This window comes from Rhea americana, unplaced genomic scaffold (assembly GCF_003343005.1).
Source record: "Rhea americana isolate MKP2758 unplaced genomic scaffold, rheAme1 scaffold_16, whole genome shotgun sequence".
In the NCBI taxonomy this organism is placed as follows: domain Eukaryota; kingdom Metazoa; phylum Chordata; class Aves; order Rheiformes; family Rheidae; genus Rhea; species Rhea americana.
Genome location: NW_028185705.1, coordinates 503388 through 529957, shown reverse-complemented (window position 1 = coordinate 529957; position 26570 = coordinate 503388). Strand labels below are relative to the sequence as shown.

Genomic DNA, 26570 nt, shown 5'->3' with positions numbered 1-26570 from the left:
TTCAGAAATAAAATGTCATATGTGATCTTTATACTGCTACTGACTCAAAGCAAATGCCCCCTGGAACTCCAAACCTGTGGTTCAGTTAAGAACACATTAAATAAACCCACATACTGTTGCAACTCAAAATGTAAACTTCTACAGAGTTGATTGAGACATAGTAATTTTAGAATAGTATTTTGCTGAACATCACACATCTGGCTGTTTTTTGGTAATCAGTTGTTGAGGTTCTTTTTGGTTTTCTTTGAAAGTTTGAAGGTGTGGTCTTTTCAGAACATTAGAGAGAGTTATCTGCCTTGCTTAACGCAAGACACAACTTGTATGAGAAACAGGATTAGCAAGAAATTTTATCTCAGTTGGAGCTTGAACCAGTACGGTTTCAAAAGGCATTATGGCTTTATAATAAAGAAATTTGATAGAAAGTTTAATTAGACCACAAACAACCAGTGTAAAATTAAGATTTAGAGTGCTTTCTCTTTGACTCCTTGAAATAAAAGACCTGGCTTACTTGTAACAGAGGTGCTTCTCTGATTTGAGCTGTCTGTTACTCATTCTGTGGATATATACGGTGTATACACACACACACACACACACACACACACACACACACACATATATATGAACATGTATGTGTATACACACACGTGTATACACATGCGCGCACACACACACATATGTGCACACACATATATATATATTCTCTGTATTGCTCCTAAGGCTTGTGTGGGCAATCTCATTGGTGTTCATGTTTAACTGTTATTCCAGGACACTGAAGATGGTTTTGAGAGAGCCATGTGCTCTCCCCCCCCCCCCCCCCCCCAATGATTGATACAGTAAGAAGGTATAATCTATAGGTTAAAAATATTTAGCTGTTGATCACTGTTCAGATATATAGTCAGTGGTCTTTGTTTTGTATTATCCATCTTCTAAATAGCAGTATTCCTCTCAGTGATCTAATCCTGAAGTTATCTGTTGGACATGGTTGGGCAGAGCATTTCCATACAGAAATGAGGAATGTTATTTTTAGAAAGCAGACTATTGTCATGTGCCAGCTTTTCTGATCAGCATGTGATGTGGTAAGAAACTCCAAGTATTCCTCTGAAGGTTCACTCTGCACAGAAGGCATTAACAAGTATACTAGATTAGAGAGGATTTTCAAGGAAGTGTTTCTTCCTCCACACTGGAGACAGCCATATGTTGCTTTCCAGCATTTTTGCAAGGAAGCAGAGCCAAAAGCAGCTTAGGCTGGCAACCAAACTTTACATCCTTGGGAAACATGTTGAGCAACATGTGAATAGCACGTTGGGAAGCACATGAAGAAGGCAGTGACTGTATGCTGTAAGTATAAAGCCCTCGAAATATATCCTTAGGAAATAATTCTAATGCTGTTAGTCTTTGCTTTTGTTACCACTGAGTTGCAAGACTTATTTATTTGATAGGAATTCATTTTCTGTTTGTTTGTAAAATTGATAGGTTTCCCAGAATCTACAATTTATCTAGGAAGATTGAACAATTAAAAGTTCCCCTCATTCTTTGTTCCCAAGGAAGACTGTTAGATAATACTGAAAAATTAAAGAAGAATCCCAATTCTGTGCAAAAAGACTTTCCACAAGTCTTATGATCTAAAAACTGTACAAGAATTTGGTACTGCATTGTTCCATGTCAGTCTCGTGGGAAGCTGGGTTAGCTTTTGTATGCAATGCATTTCTCTAGGTCTGGCAATAAGCAATGCTCAATTAGACCTTTTATACTGGAGCTTGATTTCAATTTTCAGGAGTATCTTTCTGAGTTTGAATGTTGTGGGGATGATGAAACTCAGTGGATCTCACCTGACCCTATGTGAATGAAACTTCTGGGATGCTGAAGCAGAGCTTGGTCTTGGAGAATTATAAAAATGTTTTAGTTTATCCGTGCCTAAAAAGAATGACATACTAGAAAGAGAAGTCAAGAAAAGATTTAAGATTTTTACCACCTTCTCCCACTCCCTTAGATAAGGTCTGGCATGGATACTGTACCAGACACAGCGCCCGCATTGTGTTTGACCCCTTGACTTGATCCACCAAGTTGAGGGAGCTGAACTGATGTTCCAGTACAGTGCTAAAAKAAGAACTATCATTGCTCGAACAGAGGAGTGGGAGAAGAAGCCTATTAGCAGGCTACTTATTTTGCCAGTCATATTTCACATCTTCTTCATGTCTTACTCTTCACTTAAAGAGGCTAGGAATTGCAGGAGCTTTCTTAAATAAGCTGTTTCTGTTTTAGATTAAAAAAAAAAAAAAAAATACTCATGAATGATCCTAAATACCTAGTTTAACAGTGCAGCAGAAGGAATGGAGACCACAAATTGTTGCTAATAAAACAGGTAACTTTTCATCTCTGATGTACTGGTTTAGCTGAGGCTAATAACAAAAAGAAGTTTGTTTAGTACAGTATGTAACATAGATGCATCCTGTCCAGTGCCTAGTGGACTACCCATAGCTGCTGCAACATAGGCAATTGAAAATGACAGATACTTGAGCAGAAGGACTGATAGTTTCTTGTAATGTTTAGTTACATTTGTAACAAATTGGGGGTCAAGAAAGAACTCTTTCAGGATCAAGTCCATGAATACTAGGTGACTTTATTTTCTTCTGCAATTATTACGGTATTTTAATTTGTGAAGCTTCAGACTCTGAAATTGGGGGCAGTAAAACACAGAATACAAATACAATCTGCTTGTGCCATAAGGTGGTGGAATAAATAAAAGGTTCCGTCATCAGTCTTTTCTATAAGGGTTATTTTTTGCAACAAGAAGTTAAAGTAACATTAATATATTAGAAATTAAAATGAAAGAAACAAGATCCCCTTGGCATCTGCTACATAACTGCCAGTGTAGCCCGTTGATGGAGCATCTGTGCAGGAAAAGGAAGAAACCAAGACGGAAAGAGTCTCCTGGATGCAGAGCTGGGAAGGGCACTTCTCATTGTAGCTGCCGAAAACAGCACTGTTTCTGTTGTGCAGTTCATATAGGTCATGAAGCAAGACAGGTTCCTATTTGGTGGCATAGGGGAGGTGAGATACACTAAACATACGTTCCCATTTGAACCTCAAGGCATCTGAAAAACTTAATTATTTGCTGCATTTCTTTAAATCAATCTGTGCTATTAATGACCTGTCTTTCACATCTAGCTGTCTGGTGGATAAAAGGGCATGTATTTGTAGGTCTTCAAGTGCTTATCAGTTTTGCCCCTCTAAGAAACTACATGTGTAGTTTCAGAAATGTGTATTAAATTCTCATGTGTAATTCATTCACATATGTTAGTCCTATATGTCACTGCAGACTATTGCTATGCTGTCAAATTGACTTGGTTTGGGTGAGCACTAGTCTGTTGTTCCAAACCTAACTGCTGTGTATCCAGCTCCTCTACTGGCTGAGCCAAGGAGTGCTGGGCTTTCCCTTGAGTGGCAACTTTGTTCTTAATAGTCAAAAGCCATCACTCTGTTTACAATGCATGCATACTCACTGTCTTTTGGGCCAAGAGCTCCAAAGCTACAGTTGGGCAAAGCTTTTTACATTTGTAGTCTTTCCTCACAATCAACTAAGGTAGAAGAATTATACACAATTAATAATTTGATTATCATGTAAGGTATTCTAAAAAGAATGTCCAGGAAACTAAAGGTTTATACTAATCCAATGTAAAAAAAAAAAAAAATTCAGGAAACAAAACAAAACAAACCCTCCTACTCTGCAGTTTTGCTTATAATTCAGCAATAGCTTGCATGTTGTACGTGTTCCTGATAAATTTTACTTTCCCAGGAAATAATGGTTAGAATTTGTAAGAGTGAAGCAGAAAGGAAGTGATCTCAAATTGGTTATTACTACTGAAAACAGAATGATGTAATTGCTTGTGAATAAAGATTAAAATTAACTAGAGTCATCTCTGATGATTTCCACCTATAACATGTAGTCTTCAATGTATTCTTCTCTGTAAGTGCAGTGTCAAAACCTTTAAAACCTCTTCACACTCAAAAGAGTAAGTTATGGTCTCAGCTCGCTTCCACTTATAGTATGTGCATAAGCATCAATAACAGTGTAAGCTCTTATCATATATTTCTTCAGTGAAACTAAGCTTTTCTTTCCTTTTCTAATTTCTTTCTTGGAATTTATGGTGGTTAACATAGTGTAAGTAGCCTTCAATTACTCTTTTAATGAGCAATTGTTTTCAGTCTTTATTTTCAAATCTTGTCTGTATTTCTCGGTTTAATGACTGTTTCATATAGCCAAAATTTCAAAAGAAAAATATTTTAGAATATACTGTAAGTTAATGACACATGGAAATTGTTGAAATCCCTTCTGGTTTGCAGTGTAGATCTGCTGTGTCCTCCATATGATCTTTGTTTCTAAAGATACTTGCATGCAAACAGACTATTCGTTCTTTGGATTTAATACTTCCAACCTGCTGAGAGTTACGGCCTGCTACTGTAAAAAGGAGTCAAGGGGAACAGGAAAATGATGGAGGTATCATGGAAATAAAGATGTTGAGACCTTTTTTGTCATGTTAATATAGATAGTAATATACAATTGAGGCATCAAGTTAAAGGAAAACAAATCCCAAAGGTGACTATGGTGTAGCTGCTTCTAAAGAGAACATTTCAGCAATAGCTGGTCAGGAGGCATGCATTAGCTACTTTGTGCACAGAAATGACTAAAGGCCCTCATAAGTTTGCATTATTTGTGACTAAAATTGGCTTCTAAAATTTTCCAGCTGTAAAAAGCAGTTACTTAAGTCAGAGACTAAGTAGTGAAATAGCCTCTTTACAAAGTTTTTCTGGAGACTTAGTAGATTTATTAAAAGAAAGATATGAAGGAATAAAGGCACATTAGTTAAGACAGTATTTTTGTGCCTAACTAATGGCATGAGTTTTATGTATAATGAAATGGCATGCGACTTACGGAGCCTGTTGACATGCACTGTGTAAATGGTAGATGTAACCTGGAGTGCTTGGAAGAGAATTCTGCTTTAGTGTTATTTTTAATGTTATTTTACTGATGATTATTTTTCAGATATCTATATTTTATCTCATACTCTCTGAATTTTTGTATGTCTTCAGTAAGTTACAAGCAGCTTGCTTGCACAGGGCCAAGTACAAAGTTTATTACAGTATTGCAGCAACTTTAATTTGTGGAATTAAATTGGTGTGCTTTGTGTAAAATCCGCAAATCTAAAGTATACCTGAAGTCATTCTTTAATGTCTCTTTAGAATTTAAATTATGTTTCTAGCTTCAGCAATTATTTAAAATGCTGATGTGCCAGTCCCCAAGGAGAGAATACTTGTCTCAAGTATTACCACTTGAAATTTTGGGAAGCCACACAGATGTTCATCTCCTCGTTATGGAAATAATATATTTAGTTAATGTGTTGGTATGGAGAGAGGGGAATACAAATTATCTTGTAACTTGAGAACCATTTAAAAGTTTAGTTATGCTTAGAGTGCTTGATACTCATCTCTACTAAGACATTTCTGACTAGGAGACTCCTCTGAACCTCCGTTAGGTTTGAAAATCTCTACCGGTTCATATGCCCAACTCTGTAAAGGCTGCGTTGTCCCATTTCCCAGAAACTATGCTGTTGCTGATGCTCAGCTTCTGGCCAGTGAGCGATAAATGTTATTTGGTGACAATTCATCAGCCAGAAGAGTTACTGTTAAATATTTATCTTCTCAGAGGATCTGTGTGTGGCTCATTAGAGACAAGGCTGTCAAGTGCAGTCTTCTGCCTTGCTAACTTCTTGGGTTTGGATCAGAAATATAGAACAAATGAGGAGAGAATCTGAGCCAAGAACTGGGAATAGGTACTTGCCTGATAATTTTTCATGTTGTACATACAGGGCTAGCCAGTATCATGTGTTGGACRTTGACTCTAGGAGGAGATAACCCTAAAAATTGGAGGAGGAAATTAGATTTCCTAATAGCAGAGGTAATCACAGRATGAAATATGGATGCTTATAGGATATTCTGTTCCTGAAATACTTAAATCAACATGAGGAAAGCTTTTCCTTTCCCTAAAAGATGTAGTTATTTCAGTTGCAAATAATTAGGGTCTGTGTAGGAATTACTGGGTAGAATTCTGTGGCCTGTCTGGTGGAGGAATGACTTTAACGTGTTCTTCTGGCCTCAGAAACTATCTTGTGTTGTTCTCATATTTATCTTTACACATATGAGTCTCAGTGCTTGTTTTTGATCTTAACTTGTAGTTTGGCATGATTACTGTGCACAGTTGGAGTGAAAACTGAAACTGTTCATTAGCAGTATGAGGTGAGAAGGCTGTACAGAGAGAGGAGAAGGACAGTAATTACAATATACTGTTTTTCATCCTAGCATCCTATAGCTGGGTAGCATTGTTAAAGCCTGTTTACAATTAAGAAGTTGATTGTCAAAAATGAGGGAGCTTTTTTTTTTTTTTCTCTTAGAATTGCGAGTAATATTTTCTTAGAGATACTATCTCAAGAGGAGTTTGAAAATAAGCTAGGTAATACATGTATTAGTTGAGAACAATGAGACATGACTTTCCTGTGCACCATCCTATACCTATATCTTGTGATAAAACGTTTTTCACTTGTTTCCAGGTATGAGGAAAAGAGTGCTTCATGGATAAAGTGCTAGCAAGACATGTCATACTTCCTAAACCAGGTAGCAGGAAGGGATGAATTGCTGGGAGAGAGATTTTGCTTCTCCATGTATTTTTAAAGCTGATCTGGTCTGATTCTGGTGACAATCTTTTTCAGCAGATGCAGATAGTACCAAGAGCAGGTTTATAAGAGCAGCACTTTGCCCTTGGCTGTGCATATTGCGCTTCATAAAAAAGTTATTCGTTCCAGCAGCAGGAGTCATTTGAATGAGAAGGGAAGTATTCGCCCAAAGGAGAGCACATTATGCATTAAACAGTGCAGGTGACTTATATTAGTGTCAGTTTAAAATGTCCCTCTGTGGTTTAAAATGTAAAGATCTTACGCGTTTTAAAGTCTGTAGTTGTTAGGGGAAGAGGTACACAAGCTGTGGTTGTCTTCTGCCCTGTAACAACTCTCTTGATGCTTTGGTACAGTTTCTTTCTTTTCTCTTCTTTTTCTTTTCTTTTCTTTCTTTTTTTTTGTTTTTTTTTGTTTGTTTTGTTTATAAAGAAAACAGTTCTGTGTGGATTTAAACATCAGCCTCTTGCTTTGATAAGAGGACTTACGTACTTGGAAGCACCAAAGACCACATTATCAAGAAAAGCCTTTGGCACCAGAGGCCCAGGGCTCACTCCTTATTGTGTCGGTGTCCATGTGTGTGTCCATGTGTCCCCAGTGTCTGTTACAGCAGGCATCTGATTCTTGTTTGGGACCTGTAGCTGGTATGACAATAAAACACAGAGTAGAAATAAATTTAGGTTTCTCTATTAACTGCTTACATTGATATAAATGGGAGCTCTGTGGAAGTAAGAAGTGCCTGAGGGTCGTAAAATGTAGAATAATGAATAATAATATACTTGTATATTAACCTTTGTGTTACATTGCTATCTAGACACTACCTAGGTCGTGGCCTCACTGTCATAGCAGCTGTATAATTTTATAAAAAATGATAATAGTGACACTTAACCAGTCACTACTGTAGTAAAGCTTTATAGTTTAAATCTCAGATTTGCCCTAAGCCTGACAAGCAGAATTTTTGTACATGCTTTATGTGTTTTATGTCAAAAACATGTCAAACATGTGACATGAATGAAAATGACCTTTTTAGTGTTCCTTTCAGCAAATATTAAAAAAGAAAACAAGTGTAAAGCATATTTATGACATGAAAGAAATTATTAAAAGAATCACTCAATAGTATAGCRTTTTTATTGGGTAAGGAGGTCAAGAAAGTATCTGTAAACTATTTTAATAGTTCCTTAAAACTACGTAGTGTATGGCATAGGCAACATCATAAAATTGGAAAAAATACCGGGTGCCTCTAAAATTGATCTTACTATTCCACATCTAATACTTTTATCCTAGATTTAATGTCACTAAATTAAACTATTTTGGCTTGAGGGTAAGGAAACGAGAAGACTGAGAGTAGCTTTCAGCTCACTTGGCATCAGTACTCATAGGAAGTGATGATTTAGTATCTGGGTTAATAAAATTTGTATAACAATCCATCATAGCCGTTGACGCACTTTGGACAAAATAGAGAATATAAAAACACTATTCATGTAAAATTGGGTCAGTATGTTATATTTGCTCACAAATCACATTGCCTGAGAATGAAAACACTTTAGGCACAAAATAAATAATAGTAGGTCAATAATTTTGTTTTTGAATTAGGCTTCATTATTTTCCTTATTGAATAACAACTGCCTATATCCCACCAGCCCTCTAAGTTATTGCTGACACGTAAACTAAATGTTTCATGATGTATATTAAGGTACGATAAGCAAGAAGTGATACAGAACTCTTATTTTAAAAACATCTAGTTCATTCACACCAATGAAATCTTAGCATTTTGAATCTTCATGAACCAGCCCACATTTTTAAACAGGAAGCTGCAGAAATTGCATTCTGCTGTTCTGGAAATTTAATTTGGCCACTGTTTGTTTCCAAAGAGCCAGTTGAATGCTGGATGAGGCATTTTTACCTTTCTTCCCCTAAAGAATTGTTTGGTTTTCTGCCCATGTCCTTCTTGCTCACGGGTGCATGAGGCCGGCAGGAAGACTGCTAAGGAGGGCAGTGCCAGGCAGTGATTTGGAGGGACCATCTGGCCTTGCGCGATGCCTTGCCGTCACTGCCTGGCACGTTCCCCATGAGAAGTGCCTCAGCTGTGAGCCTGCCTTTTTCTCCATAATGCAGCTGACCATGGAAATCTACATCGTTAGTCTTGGAGCCTCATTTATTCTCTAAAGCACATATAATTCCCTTGGCCATCTCTGCCAAAGAACCTGAATGTTATGCTTTCAGGCAAAAAAAATGGGCAACATGTAACATCAGATGGAAGGAAAGATGTGAGATTAATGTTAGAGATAAATCATTTGGGGTTTTGTTCATTTAAAAAGTAGCCACAGAGTCAGAGGACTTCATTTTCGAGTTGAGAACCAAGCTGTTGTTCTAAACATTTCAGATTTTTTCAGGATTGTAGCATTTTTCTCTTAGTGATGGCATATACTGTTTTCTGGAAGACTTAAGAAATATTTCTGAAAACTGATGGAAGGGTTGGAGCACTATGAATGTTTTCTAGGGCAATGTTGCCTGTTGTGTTAGGAAATCGTTGGGTGTTGACTGGTGTTCATTTTAACTTTTGATGACTGATTATAAACAATTAGCACAGAATAAAATACCTAGGCTGAATATCACATACAGAGCGAGCTCCAGCTGACTGGGTACAAGACTTAGGCTTCTATCTTCCTTGGATATTTTCTAATTTGAGTCACTTAGGATCTACTGAAAATTTTTATCACAAACAAAATTAATTGTGATTTCAGACAAATGATTTTTGATAGCTGTTGTATCATTATAGAATCAATTGCTTTTAATGCTAGGCTATGTATATAGCCAAAATTAAACTTTGCTTTACTAAACTAGCCTAATAGTGATGAAATGTGTGCTTTGAATCACACTCAAACAGGAGCTTAGGGAGATGTTACAAGTATCACTATTAAAGCATGGGAACGGGCAGAGGTACTTGGGCTTTGTGGCAGCAGAGCCGAGTGAGAGTCTGCCCTTTGCCTCCTCTGGAGATCACAGATCATCCCTAGTGCTTCTGAACCTTTTTGTTTGTTTGTTTGTTTCTCTTTCTCTCTCTCTTACCCCCTTTTTCTTAAAGTCTATTTCTTTGCCATGTAGTTAATTTACACATTAATCCCCCTGGGATTAGATTATATCGTCTCTCTATGTGTAGAAATGATTTAATCGAATCACAGAGATGTAAAGTAATAACAGATTTACTTCCGTTACTAAAATCTCATAAAATAACTCTCTCTTAGAGGTATTTACTGAAAAAAAGTAATTTTTTAAAGTATGATATGTGGGGAACATCCAGAAATTACTAAAATGTGCCATACAAGTGTAATACTTGGCCATGTACAACAGTAAGTCATACTTCTACATATAAGCATTCTGCTTCTTGGGAATTCCCTGAATCCCTGAACCCAAAACTGTTACTCTTATGTTTAACATAGTGACTATAGGTTATATCAAGAGTCATCTCTTGGCTTCAGTTCTAAAAGATTAAGCTTTAGCATTGGCTTAAGTCTGTCCTTATTACAGAGAATGTATTTGCCCATATTTTAATTCTAATATGAGTTTAAATCACATTAATTCAAAAAATCTGTCTAAAATTAGGCAAGTAATTAAGATGTCCTTCTGATATAAAACTATTGATAGAATTGTGAGAGGACGGTCTCTCAGTGTATTGGAAGTGTGGAAAGGTGCTGACTAATAGGGATTTAAGATRGAAAATTTTCTCCACCCCACAACAGAAACATCTTTTGTATATTTTTGAGGCAGTTACAAGCATTGGCTTTTTCCAAGAGGTAGACAATTACAGGTTAGTTGGAATCTGATAAAAAAATTACTTGATACTGGATTCAGCATTCATCCCTCACAGATTTGAAAAGTTCCTTTACTCTTACAGAAATCTGGAAATATAATGCATATATTTTCTGGCATATAACTACCAATTTTTATCACCTGTAATCCGTAACTGAAAAATACTACAGAAGGCTCCTGTTCGCAGATACTTTGTCACTTACCTGTTCTGGAAAGGAATTCCCTGCCACCACAAACCACTTCCCGAGGGCTTGGAAAACTTGCATTGTGTTTTGGAAAGCATTGTCTGCCACTCTGGTCCGAGCAAGATGTGTGTACTTTCAAGCATCACCACCGAGACGCGGTCACATCTGCAGTGAGTGAATTCATATACATAGGAAGGATTGGATCCCTTGACCACAGGCCTGTAAATAGTACAAAGCCAAAAGAGTGCTTGGAAGGCCCCAGGCAATACTGTGGGGTGAAGGGGAGGAAGAGATGGAGTTAGCAACAAAACATGGAATTTATAAAGCACTAATTACAGTGTCTCTGCTCTGTGTGATAGCTGTATTATTGGTAGTTCCTGCATGAAGAAACACAGTGCCTTTCATCTAGTTAGCAAGAGCAAGTGTGCTGGTGGTATAATGTATGCGAAGCTGAAGTAATAAAAAGGACAGATCAGATGTTGGACTCGGGGAGTGAGAGCAATGGCACAGCTCTCTAGTCTGGTTGCCTGGTACACTTCTATGCAAAAAGGCTTTCTACCAAAAATGGAGGTTGAAGGGAGCATGTGCTCATGAGACGTGAAGGCTGTATGAGGCCAACTTACAAAAATGGAGAATTTCCACTGTCATTGGGAGTATGATATTTGAGTAGGAAAAAGGATCAGAGTTGCTTGATTACATTTGAAACCATTCATATCCAAACTGAAGAAAAAAACTTATACTTTGTGTTCATATGAAAAGTTTTCATCACATTTAAATTGAAGAAGAAGCTGTTGATTTTTATTATTGGCAAAGGTGAACACCTGTTACAGTCATGGCTGTTAAAGCTTATATGATATAAATCCTTGAGCATTATCTTAAAATAATTACATGGCACAAATCTTTGCACCTTACCACTCTAACCTTACGGTTAGTGTTCAAAATACAGTAACACCGATGTATGTAATTACCTTACTGCRCAGTCTGTTCTTTAAGAGGAATTTAAATTCTGAAACTTGTCATGTGATTCCCAGTGTTTGATTATGGTCTACTGACATGGTTGGTTGTTTTTCAATGTGGCAGTATTGCTGCCTTGCAATCAGCAAATGTTTCTGTGGACTGAGTATTTGGGTTTTGCTTTAATTATTAGCTGTTCATCTAATGTAAATTTTAGAAATAGTAAGATTTTTAATTGATTCTTCTTAATTGAATAATATCTCTCACCTATTTTGATTTTTTTAAAGTTACTTTAAAGTATATTTAGTACAATTACCCCTCCAAAAATAACTGTGAAAAAGCATTCGGTGGTAGTGATAACTGTTGGCTCAAATCACAGAACTCTCTCCCCTTACTCAGTTGTGGCTACGGGGGACTTCCTTGGTCCCAAATATGTGGGGAAGGAGGACAGTTCACAAAAGTGATGCTTTCTAGAGACCTTCTCCAGGTTTTTGGCCAAGTGACAGCAGTAGTCCTACAATCTGCAGTGCAACCAGCTTTGTTCCAGCTATGTCAGAAATAGAGGATAGGTACGTAGTACTTCTCTCCAGGTGGAAATTAATAAAAATTTGGCCTGCTGCTTAGCTCCATCCCTCTGTCAGTCAGTCATTTGCCTGCTTGTCTTGATCAATAGAAAATAATAATAAAAAATGTGAACTCTTATAGGATTGTATACTTCCTCTTGAGAATGCTGAGGAATCATTAAAAAGATCAATAGAAATGTTGTCTTTTGTTACAGAATTTGTAAAGGTTTAGAGTAATTCTTACAGAATTCTGTTACAATTTTATCAAGACTTATTGATTTTATCTTATTAAGTTATATAACACTTTTTCCAGAGGTCAGTCAGTTTACTACATTGGTAAAGTATATTTTTTCCCTCTTTCTGCCATATATATCACAGATCTTATGACTCAATATTTCCTTAGAAATGCTCTTTTAATTATGAGTAAAACTTAATACAAATAGGCTTACAGGAAATCATTTTAAACTAAAATCTAAATATATTTTATAAATTTTCTTCTGAGCCCTATGAATGTTTAGCTAGCAATTTCAAGCATACTAAGCACAAGAATTTTGTCCTTTCTGTAGGCAACAAGAAGAAACATTCATAAGAGTCGCTAATTTGTCATTAGTTCACAGAAAGCGAGGAAGTAATGGGACAACAGAAGGTCATGTATCTGTTTAAGTGGAAGTAAAATCTACTGGTGTGAACGTTATTTGTACTTTACTCTCTAGAAGTATAAATATTTCCATTTCCTTCTGTCTCCAGAAAACATCCTTTAGATCATAAGCACAGTCTGGGATTTTCTATGTTGTCCTTATTAGCATCATACGGTTGTTGATGGAACTTCTGTCTAGAAAGCCCCGAGGCTCTGGCAGTCGGACTAGGAAGAGCCATTCTTGCTGAGTTTYGCATCCCCACTTCTCGGTGCAACGGGCAGCAACATAGCTCCATATCACATCCAAGGGAGCACGTCTAGGCCATAAGCCAAATCCTTTGCAGCCAGACAGAGGTGGTAGGCCCTGGACACACCGGGAGCTGTAAGCATAGCTCCAGCACCTTTGTGAGATGGCAGGGATGTGCATCCCTTTCCCTCCATGGTTATGCATATGTACTGGAATAGCTGTGGCAAGAGAGTCTTACTAAACGATTTCCTAAAATGTGAGAAGCCTGAGTTAAGAACCTGCTTTGTCTTAAAGTCAACAGGAAAATAATCTAGGTGATCTGAGGTTTCTGTCATCACAAGTAAGTGGTTTTCCTGCAGGTTCACAGGAAAACCTGTGTTTGGTTTTCCTGAATAAAACCAGGTTGTGGTTTTATTCTGGAAAGGTTTTGTTGTCTTTCAGATGGGAAGTAAAAGCATGCTTGGAAACACCAGCATGTAATCTATGTTTTCCAGCCACCCTGAATTAATAATAAAGTAACTGTTCACTCTGTTATTAGCAGCTAAGTGTATGGCTATCAAATGAAGTGAGATTTGATTCAATAGTACCTTTTGTTTCCAAGACAACCCAGCAAGCTTTATGACAATAAATATCACACAAACGTATAGTTTTCATGCCTTGAAAAAAATAGTATATCACCTTAGATTTCAGGTCGAATCAGAAACTTCAATATACAGGAGAAAACTCTGCACCAGTGTTGAAAGATGGACGGCCATAGTATGTATATGAATTTGACTAGCATATCCAGGGTAGAAATAGAGCTTCAGTACACAACTGAGGTTTCCTCTTGTCCTGTTTCAGTGTTTTGCTTGCAGGTTTCCATAATTTGGTGCAGGCAGGTACTTCAACTACTGACTGCCAAATAGACAGTAAGACATTCAGTTGGTGCCTCATTTTGTTTAGTGTTTTGTAATGTCTGATGTTTTTGCTGCAGAAGAGATCCATGCATATTTTCTAGTGTGGGTGCAAGGTAAAATTGAATTTGCTTTTGGGCTGTTTCTGAAAAACACCAATATTTCTTTCTGTAGTTTGATTTTTGGGGGTTGATATACATCATGTCATATGAGCAGTGGGCTTTGGATGTGAGTAATTAAGCAGTAAGTTCAGGACTAGGAAATATGTATATTGCAGTTGGATCAATAATACACAAAGCTAATATAGGGAAAAAGGGTCTACCCCACTCCTAATCTACTTTCTTGCTTGAAAATGTCTGTTTGCATGCTCCCTATCCTATAGTTGATGGATTGCTATACTAGTTCAATGAAACCATATATTTTTCCTCTGACTCCATTTCATTGTGCAGAGTGCCAGATTGAGCCAATTTACCCACCTATTTTATTGAGAGAAATAGTTKGCTGTGGTATGAAGAACCATTTTATCTCTTCCTCAATGAACTATGTATTTACTGTAATTTTTAATTGCAAAATCACAAGAAACCATGTGATTATACAGGATACAGAAGAGTTTTAGCTCACTGTTTACCTGTTTACTCTCTCTTTTGCAATGCTAGTGCAAGTTGTAAACCCAAGTAAAGGGACAAAATAGAAATTCTGAGATTTGCATCCTCAGTGGAGTTTAGCTCTTCAGGATGCCAGATAATTCACCTGTGAGCCTCTCAGTGTGCAGCCACCATTTTTGAAATCCTGTTTTAGTGATCTGCTTTTTACAGGCTTCAGATTTGCATAGTATGACTGCTTGTACAACCTGCTTAAGAAAAGGCAAATTGTCTCTTGTAACCTGAATCTTGAAGATGTCTGCAATTCTGGAAAGTTACTTCAAAAATTCTGAATCTAAACTGACTTCATAAACAAAAGCTCTGATGTTACTAATTGCAGGTGACTACAAGGACTTCAGAAAACTACAAACAACTACAGTAACAGTGATGAATACCCTGCTATTCAAGCATATTTGTTATAATATCACTCTTCTGAAGAGAGTGGGCACAGCACCCTTACTGCTTAGTGACTCAGATAGGAGTACAGTGGCTTTTAGCAGTGTACCAATACACCATGTTTCTCACAGAAGTGCTTTCTGGCGTACCTGTAGGTCAATGCACTGAGCAATGGACTAAGTTAGCTGGGAAGGTCTAAATTGTGGTTATGACTTTTCCACTCATTTATGAAACTTTAAGAAGGAAATTTGTTCGGTTCATTTCTTAGATTTTTGGAGGCAGTAGGGCAAGAATAATGTTGTTGACCAGGAATACCTAATAAAAGTTCTTTCCTTAAAATGGACAAAAATATACAATAAATGCATCACTACTGCAAATTTTATGTTGTGTGTGTGTATCTATACAGTACTTGTACTCTGTACTGTACGTATGYATGGTGTGTGTGTGTATATATATATATAGTGTGTGTATGTGTGTGTGCATATATATATATACATATATATGTATATAAAACATAGCACTGAAAAGGGAAAGTAAAAGGGGAAAACCTGTTCAGTAGCAAAAAAAGATACCATGAAAGCATTTAAGAAAACAAATGATCCTTTTAAAAATGGAGGATGCATGACAGCATTGCTTGAATAGGAATGTGTCCATTTTGAGGTAAGTATCTGTGCTCTAGCATGGGACTAGAATGACTATAATGGGTTATACCTATATATGAAAGGTATCGTCTTCACATCAGCGTTCCCCCTTGCAAAATGCTGTGACACTGATGGTTTAATATTCATTAGAAATGAAGAATGGCCTTATGTGAACACCTTCCCATATACTTCATCATTTCCTACTTCATGGTTTTGGGCTTCTTTCATGTAAGTGTTGAGGTTATCTTGCATAGCCTGTAAAATTAAACTGACATTTCAGACTTAGGAGTCTATAACCTGGCTAAAGGAGCAGCACTATGGAACTGGAACAGTGACTGTCCATTTTTCTGGTGCCTTTGATGCAAATGTGACGAGACTTTTCCATATTACATGCTATGAGAACTTTGCCTGTGTCACACCATGGTCTGAAAGCATTCCCCATGTCAGGTAATTGGGGAAAGATTTCAATGAGTAAAAGGTTTTCCTTTTTCTTAATCTTCTCCCACTCCTTTCCTTAGCACATGTAACAACTTCTTTTCCTAAGGGTGTAATGGGATGCATGGGGTGAAGGGGCTGTGGGTGCTGCAGGTTCCCAGGCCAGAGCTGTGCTGCAACATTGCTGTGCATTCCTCTCTGCTTGGAAGCTCCTGTCAACAGCACAGGGATTGAAAAACGGAGTACTATGAACTCAAGTAGGTTTTAATTACACTCACCTTTCAGCTCAATTTTGAAGTTAGGTTGCAGTGTATTGATCTGTTCAATTCTGCTGTTCTCATTTTGTTTAACATCTTTTTGAATACATTACAGAATACTGCTTCTACTGGCTATATAAAGGAAAAAAAAAAGACTTTATAGATGACTGTGTGTGCATGCACTAATATATTTATTCCCATGAAAATAATTTCTTTGCCAAACAGACCAGGAAAACCAAAAAATATACTGGGATAGCAATAAAATAAAAATATGAATTAAAGCAAGATTTCATTTGTTGGCCAGGCAACTGTAAGCCTGAGGCACACTGCACCATTTAGCTTGGCAGGAGATTTCTAATCCTGCAATGCATGACTTGTTTTGAGAGCGCAGTGATCTCTGCTAGTTGTTGCCCTCTCAAGCTGTGAGAAGACCCCTGCATGTGCCAAGAGCAGTGACACCCAGCTGGTGGTGTCCAGCCTCTGACCCTCCCTGGCATTTACCAGGGTCTCTTTTCATGTCATGCTTTCGTGTGAGTTTTCTTCATTACATGAATAAAGGCCAAATTTCTGACCTCATGCTGGTACTTGGGTTATGTATTTATTGATTTGCAAGTTTTTGCATTCACAAAGGTTTTTTTCAGAATCTAAAGGAGTTATCTCGACTCTGAAAGAAGATACATGATAGAGTAGTTGAACACAACAAAGGTGAAGCAGTATTTCCCAGTGTAATTAGTAATAAGATACTCCTTTAGCCTGAAATGATTGTTATATATTGGGGAAGTAAACATTTGTTTCAAAGCTGTCTGTTGTACCATGAGAAAAATCCATTGAAATAAAGCATGACCTTTGAAGAGATGCTGTCTCAAATGTTAAAGGATTATTTGAATTGTTTAAAACTATAGAATTTGAAAACTTGGTAGGGGAAATCCTTACACTATGGTGGTGTGATTCCTTTTCAGAAATTAATGGGCCTGTTTAGTCTGGAGAAGAGAAGACGGAAGGGGGAATCTTATTGATGTCTATAAGTACCTGAAGGGAGGGTGTCAAGGGGACGGGGACAAACCCTTTTCAGTTGTCCCATGAGACAGGACAAGAGGAAACAGGCAAAAACTGAACCACAGGAAGTTCCACCTGAATGTGAAGAGGAATTTCTTCCCTGTGAGAGTGACGGAGCACGGGAACAGGTCGCCCAGAGAGGTTGTGGAGTCTCCTTCTCTGGAGATATTCAAGGCCTGCCTGGATGCAACCTTGTCTAATGCTAGGTGACCCTGCTTGAGCAGGGGTGTTGGACTAGATGATCTCCAGAGGTCCCTGCCAGCCTTGCTGATTCCATGATTCTATGAACTGTGTAATTTTATAGTATAGTATGAATTCTTTTTATTCCTCTCCCCACCCTGAGTTATTAAGCCTTTAGACATGCTTTTTCCTTCTTTAATAACAGTATACCTGTAGGTACAGTTATGTATTTCTGCAAAAAACACAAAGCAGAAGAAACTACTTCTGGCCAGTTAGCAAGGTGCTAAAGAGGTGCAATGTAAGTAAGATGCATGGGAAAATTATGAGAGCTATTGACATGACTCAGCTACGTGATAGGTAGCATGCAGTGGCCTTCCAAGAACAGAAGTCTGTGTATTTTTGAAACAAAGGAAGCCTCAGACAGGAGCTTTAGATGTCTTTATTGAACTTCAACTGGGCTTTTAATTTTTTCCTCACATTTTTAATAATGAAGTTGTGTTGTATGTTGCTTTACTCTTACTGTGCTGAAATCTATATATGGCTCTGGTGGTTCCATAACAAACTGAATCTCAAAATCTAAGCTAGGAAACTTTTAATTTTTCCCCTTCGAGAATCTGGTGAATAACAATGACTTACAGCTGCCTCTTAGAAGTTTTGCTCTCTGAATATATCTACACTGTGATAAAACAAATGAAGAGGAAAACGTATAATACAAGAATAAGTAGCTGTACTGTGTTGCCAGCACACCGGGATGAAACTGCTCTCTTGGCAGAGGACTGGAGAGGTTAAAAATTACCATTGTATCCAGCTCAATCTTAATATCAGCTACACCATGCCATTTATCTGCATTCTTTATCAACATATATATAATCCACATTTACTGCTTATAATACTTTCTTTTTAATATTTATTTCTGTTCTGCAGATTTTTTACTTTGTTTCATGGCTCAGAGTTAGTAGCAGAATAATTTACTTGTAAGGTGCGGTTGATAAGATAAAACATACAGCTGATTTTCTTCCTTTCTGTAGTCTTCCCTTCTGGATAGATACATAATCGTGTGCTGTGTATTGCAGGCTATTTGTTTTTCACGTTATAGGAGTTTCTTTCAAGGATGAGCTAGGCTTCAGTTTTTGACTTGTCTCCTTTTCTAGGGTTTGATGCTTATTTTACCTCRCGTACTCTGGAGAACAACAGAAGGAATGTGTGGTTTGCAGAATACTGGGAGGAGAACTTCAACTGCAAGTTAACCATCAGCGGATCAAAAAAGGAAGACACAGATCGTAAATGCACAGGTAATTTCTTTCACTTCACCCTTCTTATGCTACTCTATGTGAACTGCATAGCTGATGCAAGRAAGGTTGGTTGGAGACAGATTGAAAAAATAAATTGAATTTTGGTAGGTTTTAGAGAAAATGGAACAGCAGCATAAGCCTTGCAGGGCAAGAGCAATAGATAGAGAGAGACAAGAATAACGTGCTTTTATTTATTCTTTTTCTGCCTGTCCATCCAGCAGGAAAATCAGTATTTTTCATGGGGCCCAGAAGTACTTTTATTTGCGTATAGTGTGACTTGGGAAGGGGTCTTTGTTTGTTTATTTTAAATTGAGTATATCTTCACAACTTTTATCTTGTTGCCGGTATGCCAATCATGAAGTGGCCACCTACTGTGTTAAAGTACTCTCTGCTTATGATTCAGAGGAATAGTTGGATACTAACTGTGTGGTTTTGAATCTAATTTTTTAGGAAATACTCCTATAGGAATGTATTAGTACAGAATTAAATGTTTTAATTTTAGGTGGCATAAAATTGTTGATCAGATTTTTGTTCTYATCAATAGTATTTAATAATGGGGAGTTAAATATGTTGTTGCTGCCTCTACACAGTAATATAGAAAACCCAATGCCTGCATTTGTAACTGTGACCTTTTATAGCTTCTTGTTCAAGCTCCATTATTTTCTCCTGGCTACCAGATTGGCTCCTCTTTTCCTCTTATGAGCTAACTCTTACTATTCTAAAATATATTTAAAGTATAATATTTTTCAGGCAATTCTGTTTCTGACCACATGCAGATTCAGGAAATTTTGTTAGTTAGAACAGTTAGAACACTGCCAAAATAACAGTGGGAGTGATTTCATGATTTGCAGCTTATCTTCTTCCTCAGGATAGCACATTTATTAAACTAAGCGGGGATGTTTAGAGATTATTAAACCATTTATAAGTATTACTCTTCTGCTGAATTGAGTCTGGATAATAGTTTTCAATTGTATTCTTAGAGTAGACTAGGAACTCTTGCAAATGCTGCAGGGTCATCCGGCTATGCTGAGAAGCCAGTACTAAAAGCTTGTGAAATGTACCCAGAGACTTCTCAGTTAAGAAGCTGGCTGAAAATTCTTGATTGAAACAACAGAATCGTCAAGAATGCTTTTGATTTAATATGACTGTGGCAATATTAGAGTTTTTTAATGAATTATGAACTTAGTAGCACCACTGTCCTTATGATGCAGAGTAGCATAGTTCATCAAACTAAAGTACCTGTTTTGAAAGGAAATGATGGAAGACGCACATATTGCTGGAGCTAGTTGGGCGTGAGCCTGACTAAGTGCTATCAAATGATCAGTAGAAACAATAGAAGCATTCCCAGTTTATCTTATGCTAAATTAAGGAGGGATCTTGCCTGCAAAAGTACTTCTAAAACTCAAAAATTTAGGGAGTCTGTCCTTAGACTGCTGATTCCATAGTGAGACTTGATTTCGAGCATAAACATCCTTAATAGGTTGAATTGGAATATTTACTCAGGACTTAAAATAGAGTGTATGATTTTCAACCAGAAAGTAAATTTGACCACTTTTTTGCCAATAATTTCATCCATTTTAAAGTTGCAAGTATAGGAATAAAAGCAGCGAGCAGTTCATTGTACTAATAAGAGTGACAGATTGATGCAGGATGAGATGGCTCAACTAGCTTGAGTCGTGTATTTATAAAAACACTCCTACATTTCCCAAAGAGCTACCCAAGCTTTATAGTTACATTCCTTAGAAACAGGCAAGCAGTTTCCTCTCTCCATGATTTGAGTAGAGCTAGCCTTGACCTTAAAATAGCCAACCGTATTGCAAATTTTTCACAGGTTTTCTTTAGGGTTTGCAGGGACTTAACAATCATATTAGTTATTTCCTGTGTAAGTAAAGCCATTTTATTATTAAGATAGTAAAGCCATAAGATATCCTTGCCCCTGTCCCTCTCCTTTTCGTAGCAGTAGCTTCAAGTGTTGTATTGAATAATTGTTTTGAATTTTGATCAAAGGAAATGGGTTCATGGCACGATATATTTCACTTTGGTTGAAACTTGATCAAAACCTTCATTTTTTACATTGCCTGCTTATGGTTTCAATTCATGGAGGTCAGTGGGAGTGTTGTGCATAGGAATAGTGCACTTAAAGGTGGGAATATGTTGCCAGTAAATTTGCCGTTTGGAAACGCCTTCTGAAGGTTGGAATTTGACTAGCAATCACTAAAATATCTTTAAGGTAATTTTAAAAAATGTCTACTGCCCTTATTGTTTATGCCTTTATCTTATTACAAAAGAGGTGAATCACTTGCAATCTGTACTTTCTGATGTGAATGTAGAAGTGGCATTCTCCCTTCCCTCAGCATAGATTCAGCAGAAATACTTATTTTTTGATGACTAACTGTTGAACTGAAGTATCCCATTATATCTAGATATTGCACCAAGTGACATGCACTGACCTCAGACATCTTCCTTCCCTCTTGTACAAACTGAAATAAATTGTGCATCAGAAAAATCATTAATGTTGAATTATGTTGCCAGTATGAGAGTCTTAATGTTCTACTGATGTAGTAGTATTATGAATGATCATCATCATTCTTCTAAAATTTGACTGACAATTTATAACACAGTTAGGTACTGGGCTATAGGCCATCAGTTTGGCAGGAGTGAAGCTGCAGAGTGCGAGTGTGAAACGTGGGAACCTCATTCTTCTCTGCTGAAGCTGTTGCATTTAATGATTTGCTGTTCATTGGGACAGTTGGAGGATGGAAGGAGGCTGCAAGCGTGGTAGTTCCCCAGTTTCCTGAGCCTGTGGTGTGCAGGAGGATGTTCTCACTGCTGGTGCCAAACTGTTCAGCTCCCCGGCTTCTTTTTGTGGGCATTCCTGCTGTATGAACTCATAACAGTCCTTGGCAGGCTTTCCAGCCTACCTCCTGTGTTGGCAGTAAGCTGGTATAGCACTGCCCATTTGATTGCCATCTAACAGTCTTTGAGTAGCCACCCGTCACAGTAGGGTTACTCTGAAGTTTTTAAGAGGTCCATGGGCAATTGTCAGCGATGTTGAGTCACCCGGCAACCAGGAAGAGTGTTGGGTCTGAACCTCAAAGGATGCTAGCCCGTCACCCCACCTTCAGCACCRGAGAGCATAGCTTTGACAGTCGTATGGGAGCTCCCTTCTCCAGCACTTGGCAATTCAGCCTACAGAAAAGTCACTTATCCTGAGTGCAAAAGGAAGCAAATTTTACTTTGACACAGAACAAGAATGATGCATCCAAACACTGTTTAAATCTTTGCAGCAGTCATCCAGAATACACCATATTATTCTCTTCCTTCTCCTTCTGAGACTTTGCCATCATAAAATCTCAGTTGTATGTTACATTTAAAAAATAGTAGATACTATTTGCCTATTACTCATCTGGCCATCTTTCAGCCGTATATTTGGTATTAATTTCATTTCTGAAAAARCTTTAAGCTTTACTCCTTCTTTTAGGTTTCATGTAAATCTTGATCAAGAAGGGAAGCACCTCTGAGAACACTCTTGTGGACAACTTAACTTTTAACATGACAACTTTTTAAAATAGTTGTCCAGGCAGAACTTCTAAATTAATGTCATTTGTATTTATATGTAGTGTTTCTTTATAGAAAAGAATTAATAAGTAATTATCTTTGTATAGAAGAATAATACTACAGTTAATAGCTGTGATTCTGCAGAGATCCATGCTAGCTGAGTTCTCCGCTTGCATGGTATTCCTTACAAAATTGGGCCTGTGTTTTGGTTATGAGCTCGACTGAAGCTTTTTTATTAAACTAATACACATGCTACTAATGTTCTTGATGCTCTGAGATTTATCAATTGAGTTAGAAGTAGCAGGTGATAAAACAGTTTTTTTTGGTGTAGATATGTCGTAAACTGGATTGGACATAATTTTCAAAGTGATCATTGAAATCAAATATGCAGTGCAGAATAGGTAACGCTCTGCTGCATCCAGATGTCTCTGGGCAGACAACTCTATTGTGCCTAATGGTTGCTTTGCTAATGATAAACACTGGTGTATGGGCCACTTGGATGCTAGCTGTGCGTGTTTGCTGCCTGGTCATTCATATTGGCTGTTAATTTAGAACTGAAGTCCAAAATACCCCTGTTGGCCAAATTCRATGACTGAATTACGAATTCAGCAGATTGGATAGCTTCAGCTGCATTTTGATCTGTCCTGAACTCAGTAAAAATATATAGCAGTTAAGAAATATTATGCATAAAAAAGCAACTAGATTCCAGACTTAACTCTGGATACTGATGATGAGCTTTTTATTTGCTTTCTGTAAATACGCTGTCATTTATTACTGAGAATATTCATGGAAATTGTTAATTTTTAAATAAAGGTTTCAGAATATTCTTCAGTTCTAAATTTGTAAAAACAATCATTTATATGTTATTTAACACCAGTGGAAGTTTATAATAGCAGTGTTTTCATATGTGAATATAAGTATTTCCTTTTACATCAGAAGCAGCTGTGCATGGGTGGCATAAAGAGGTATTCCCAAAAGACAAATGCAAGCACTCAAATACACAGAGATATCCACTATACAGAGAAAGATTGCATTTTTATGGACTGCCTCCTTTGTGTGCGATACTGACTGAGAAGGAAATTACAACACTTGACTGTTTTCACTTCTTAAACATAGTTTTTAATTCAAATGGCTTTACACATGAGGAGGCATAATGAAGTAATAGAAGCATGATGTCACCTTGGATGTCATCTATCAGAGTGTAGATTACTCAGAGCTTTTCTAATTATCTACCAGTGTAATCAGTCTGAAGATGATGGCTCAAGCAATGAGTTGCTATAAAGAAAATGTTGGGAGAAAGCTCCCTACAAGCTGAAGTGACAGAAATTTAGTAAGAGTTTGCGAAAGAATGAGTGTTGTGCTTCAAATTTAAATTGGAGTAGAAAAAACATCACAAAGACTCAGATTTGCCTTCCTACTTAGTTTATTGGCTTTTGAGCAGTGTGCATAGGAGTACACTGAGGACACTTGTGTGTTTGGTTTGCTCATGTGTACTGCATTGATAAGCACCTCTTACAGCCTTGTTTAAGCAAATTCACATTTTGTACAAACTGGGAGGTGAACTTCCAAATTAGACTATGCTGTGGGGTCTCTGAGTGAGGGCCTTTTTCTCAAAGGCCATGGCAGGGCTATGTTCATATAGAAGAATAAAAGAACAAGATAGAGTGGGGTGTAGGGACATTGTGAGGTGACTTACTCTGCTAGCAGGATTTTACTGGGCAAAGCTCAGAAAACGTGAATTAATGTTCAAATGTAAGGAGCATCAAGAAAAACCATTCTGAGACCTGAGGTTGTCTCATTTAACTTTAGATCCTAGCATAATGGTCCAAATTACTTTAAAAGAGGCAACTATCCCATTCTCCTTTGGCTAGCTAAGGTGTCTAATGCTTAGTTTAAATCAGGTATGCAACTATCTGGCACCAACGATTAGGTGAGCACTTCTGACTTAATGTTTTTTTCAAAGTGATTATATGCATACACACACGCGCACACACACAAACACACACACACGCACGCGCTCACTTTTGGAGGAAACAACTGGTGTTCTGAAGTGTGTCAGATACAGAAGTGTGTTAATCCAAGACTGGTGAGTATCCTGCCTTGTATCCAGGTGCTCTTCAGATAGAAATTTTGTTTATGGAGGGAAGAAAAGGTCAGATTTCCATCTAACAAAGAAAAATAGCAAAGTGGTAGTTGTCCTACATATTTATATTTGACAATGAAATTGTGCACCATGTGTCATGCATCTTCTCAGAATTTCCTGTAACTGGTGTTATATGAGAGTGGATTTATCCTTTGAAAAGAAAGATGCAATATGTGGTGCTCAGGGCTACACTTCGTCTGGATTTTCTCAAAATAAATGAGAATTTTGAACTTCTGACCCAAACCCTCATGAGAAATACATTGTGCATTGAAAATGCTGGAAGTCCATGTCTGGATAGCCAAGTTTTGGCAAATCACCCTAAGTGTGACACTGCACAGTGGATCATGACCATAGAAATGGAGAGATGGAGGAAGAAAACCCAGATAATTTAGAAATCTATTTAATTATATGTGGCTTGATTTGAAATGCTATCAGTTGTGTTTTTTAAGGATAAGGAAGCTAATAGCAATATCACTTCCTTCTTCTCTAGCAGTCAAGATGACTTGTACTGTGAAACCATATGTTAGGGAAACAAAAATAATGGGAAATAAAATACGTAACAAATAGCAAAGCCTGAGGTTATCAGAATATTATTTATAATTTAACTACAGCAAGTGATCCTAGTGCATAAATAGATCAGCAAAGTGCAATTTACTATAGAAAAAAAAATAATTTTCAAAATACTATCAAAATTTCCTATCTCAGGAAAAAAAAATAAATAGTCTGAGATATTCCAAGAAAATTAATGACATATGACCAATATCTAAAGCATTTTTTTAAAACAATTGCCAGGAGCCATAGTGTGCATGATTCACTTTCTATGAGAACAGTTTTATGATATTCATTAGAATGAAAATCTGTTGGACTTCAGGGTGTCTGAGGACCTGAACTGTTAACATTGCCATATCAATCATGTCAGGAAGAGGGGCTAGATTTAGACTGATTCTTGTTGACAGCATATGAGGGCTGTGAGTGCAGAAAATGTCCTCTTCCATGCMTCTCAAGGTTCAGGCTGACAGCTTTATACGAATGAACGCATCCCATCTCTGGGATGCAAAGGCAAAATCTGATCTCCATTGCAAAGCTGCCTTCAGTTTATGGGGAGCAATGAAGGGAATGTGTGGATGTGTTCTGGGTTCTCCCCAGCACCATCTTGCCTTTAATGATGATGGTTGTGAAGATAAATGGATATTGCTGTGTCCAGGCCCTATGGGAAGTACCAAGAACTGTGCAGAAAAAACAGGTTTGGGAGGGTCCAGACCAATCAATGATTTATTTTTCTCCATCTAGAGTTTAAAAAACTGTGTCCCTTGGTGAAGGAGGATGTACTTTAATGTTCATTTAAAATGAAAGGAAATGGTATACAGAAATACTTGCAGTAAAGCTAGTGGGTTTGGGTCCTGTTTACGAATCGTGAAGTAATTTGCAGTGGATCAGGTTCTTTGCTTGGATACCCTTTCCTGGCTGCCGCTGAACACAGCAGGAGTTACGTGTCCGTATCTCAGAGAGCATTTTGGCCCAGRGTGTGTTACATGATTGCTGATTTGAGAGGCAGCAAGAAATCTCTTGGCTAGAAATTTTTATAAAGATTGCTCTGTGCATTTTCTTCTTGAAGGTCTGAGGTATGAACTGAAGCTCTGTGTGTTTATGCGTTTGTGTGCAAGATGTATAATGTTTCAGTACATAGAGTGCGAGAAGTAACATTAATCTTCTTTTGCTTGCCCTGCAAACTACAGAAAAAGTTAAAGGATGGCCCGAGATAGGAAATTTTTCTTCTCAGTTACATCCTGTGCTGTGATTGGGGTTAGGTTTAGCTCAGTTGGTTAGAGCRTRGTGCTAATAATGSMAAGGTTGTGGGTTYRATCCCCGTATGGGCMWYTTGCTTGAGGGTTGGACTAGGTGATCTCCAGAGGTCCCTTCCAACCTTACCAATTMTATGATTCTACAGGTAAATAAG

The 26570-nt window shown here is 37.5% G+C and overlaps 1 protein-coding gene across 3 annotated transcripts in view; it reads left to right on the top strand.

Annotated features, from left to right (window-relative positions):
- The window catches only part of GRM7 (glutamate metabotropic receptor 7), a 359963-nt gene that overhangs the window by 185025 nt on the left and 148368 nt on the right, over positions 1-26570 (top strand). For all 3 annotated transcript variants that reach the window (XR_014895237.1, XM_085300020.1, XM_085300019.1), the window contains exon 5: positions 18772-18912. Coding sequence is in view for 2 of the 3 variants with exons in the window: in XM_085300020.1 (XP_085156146.1) it covers positions 18772-18912 (141 nt within the window). In the remaining variant the exon portion in view is untranslated. The remainder of the gene's footprint in view (positions 1-18771; positions 18913-26570) is intronic.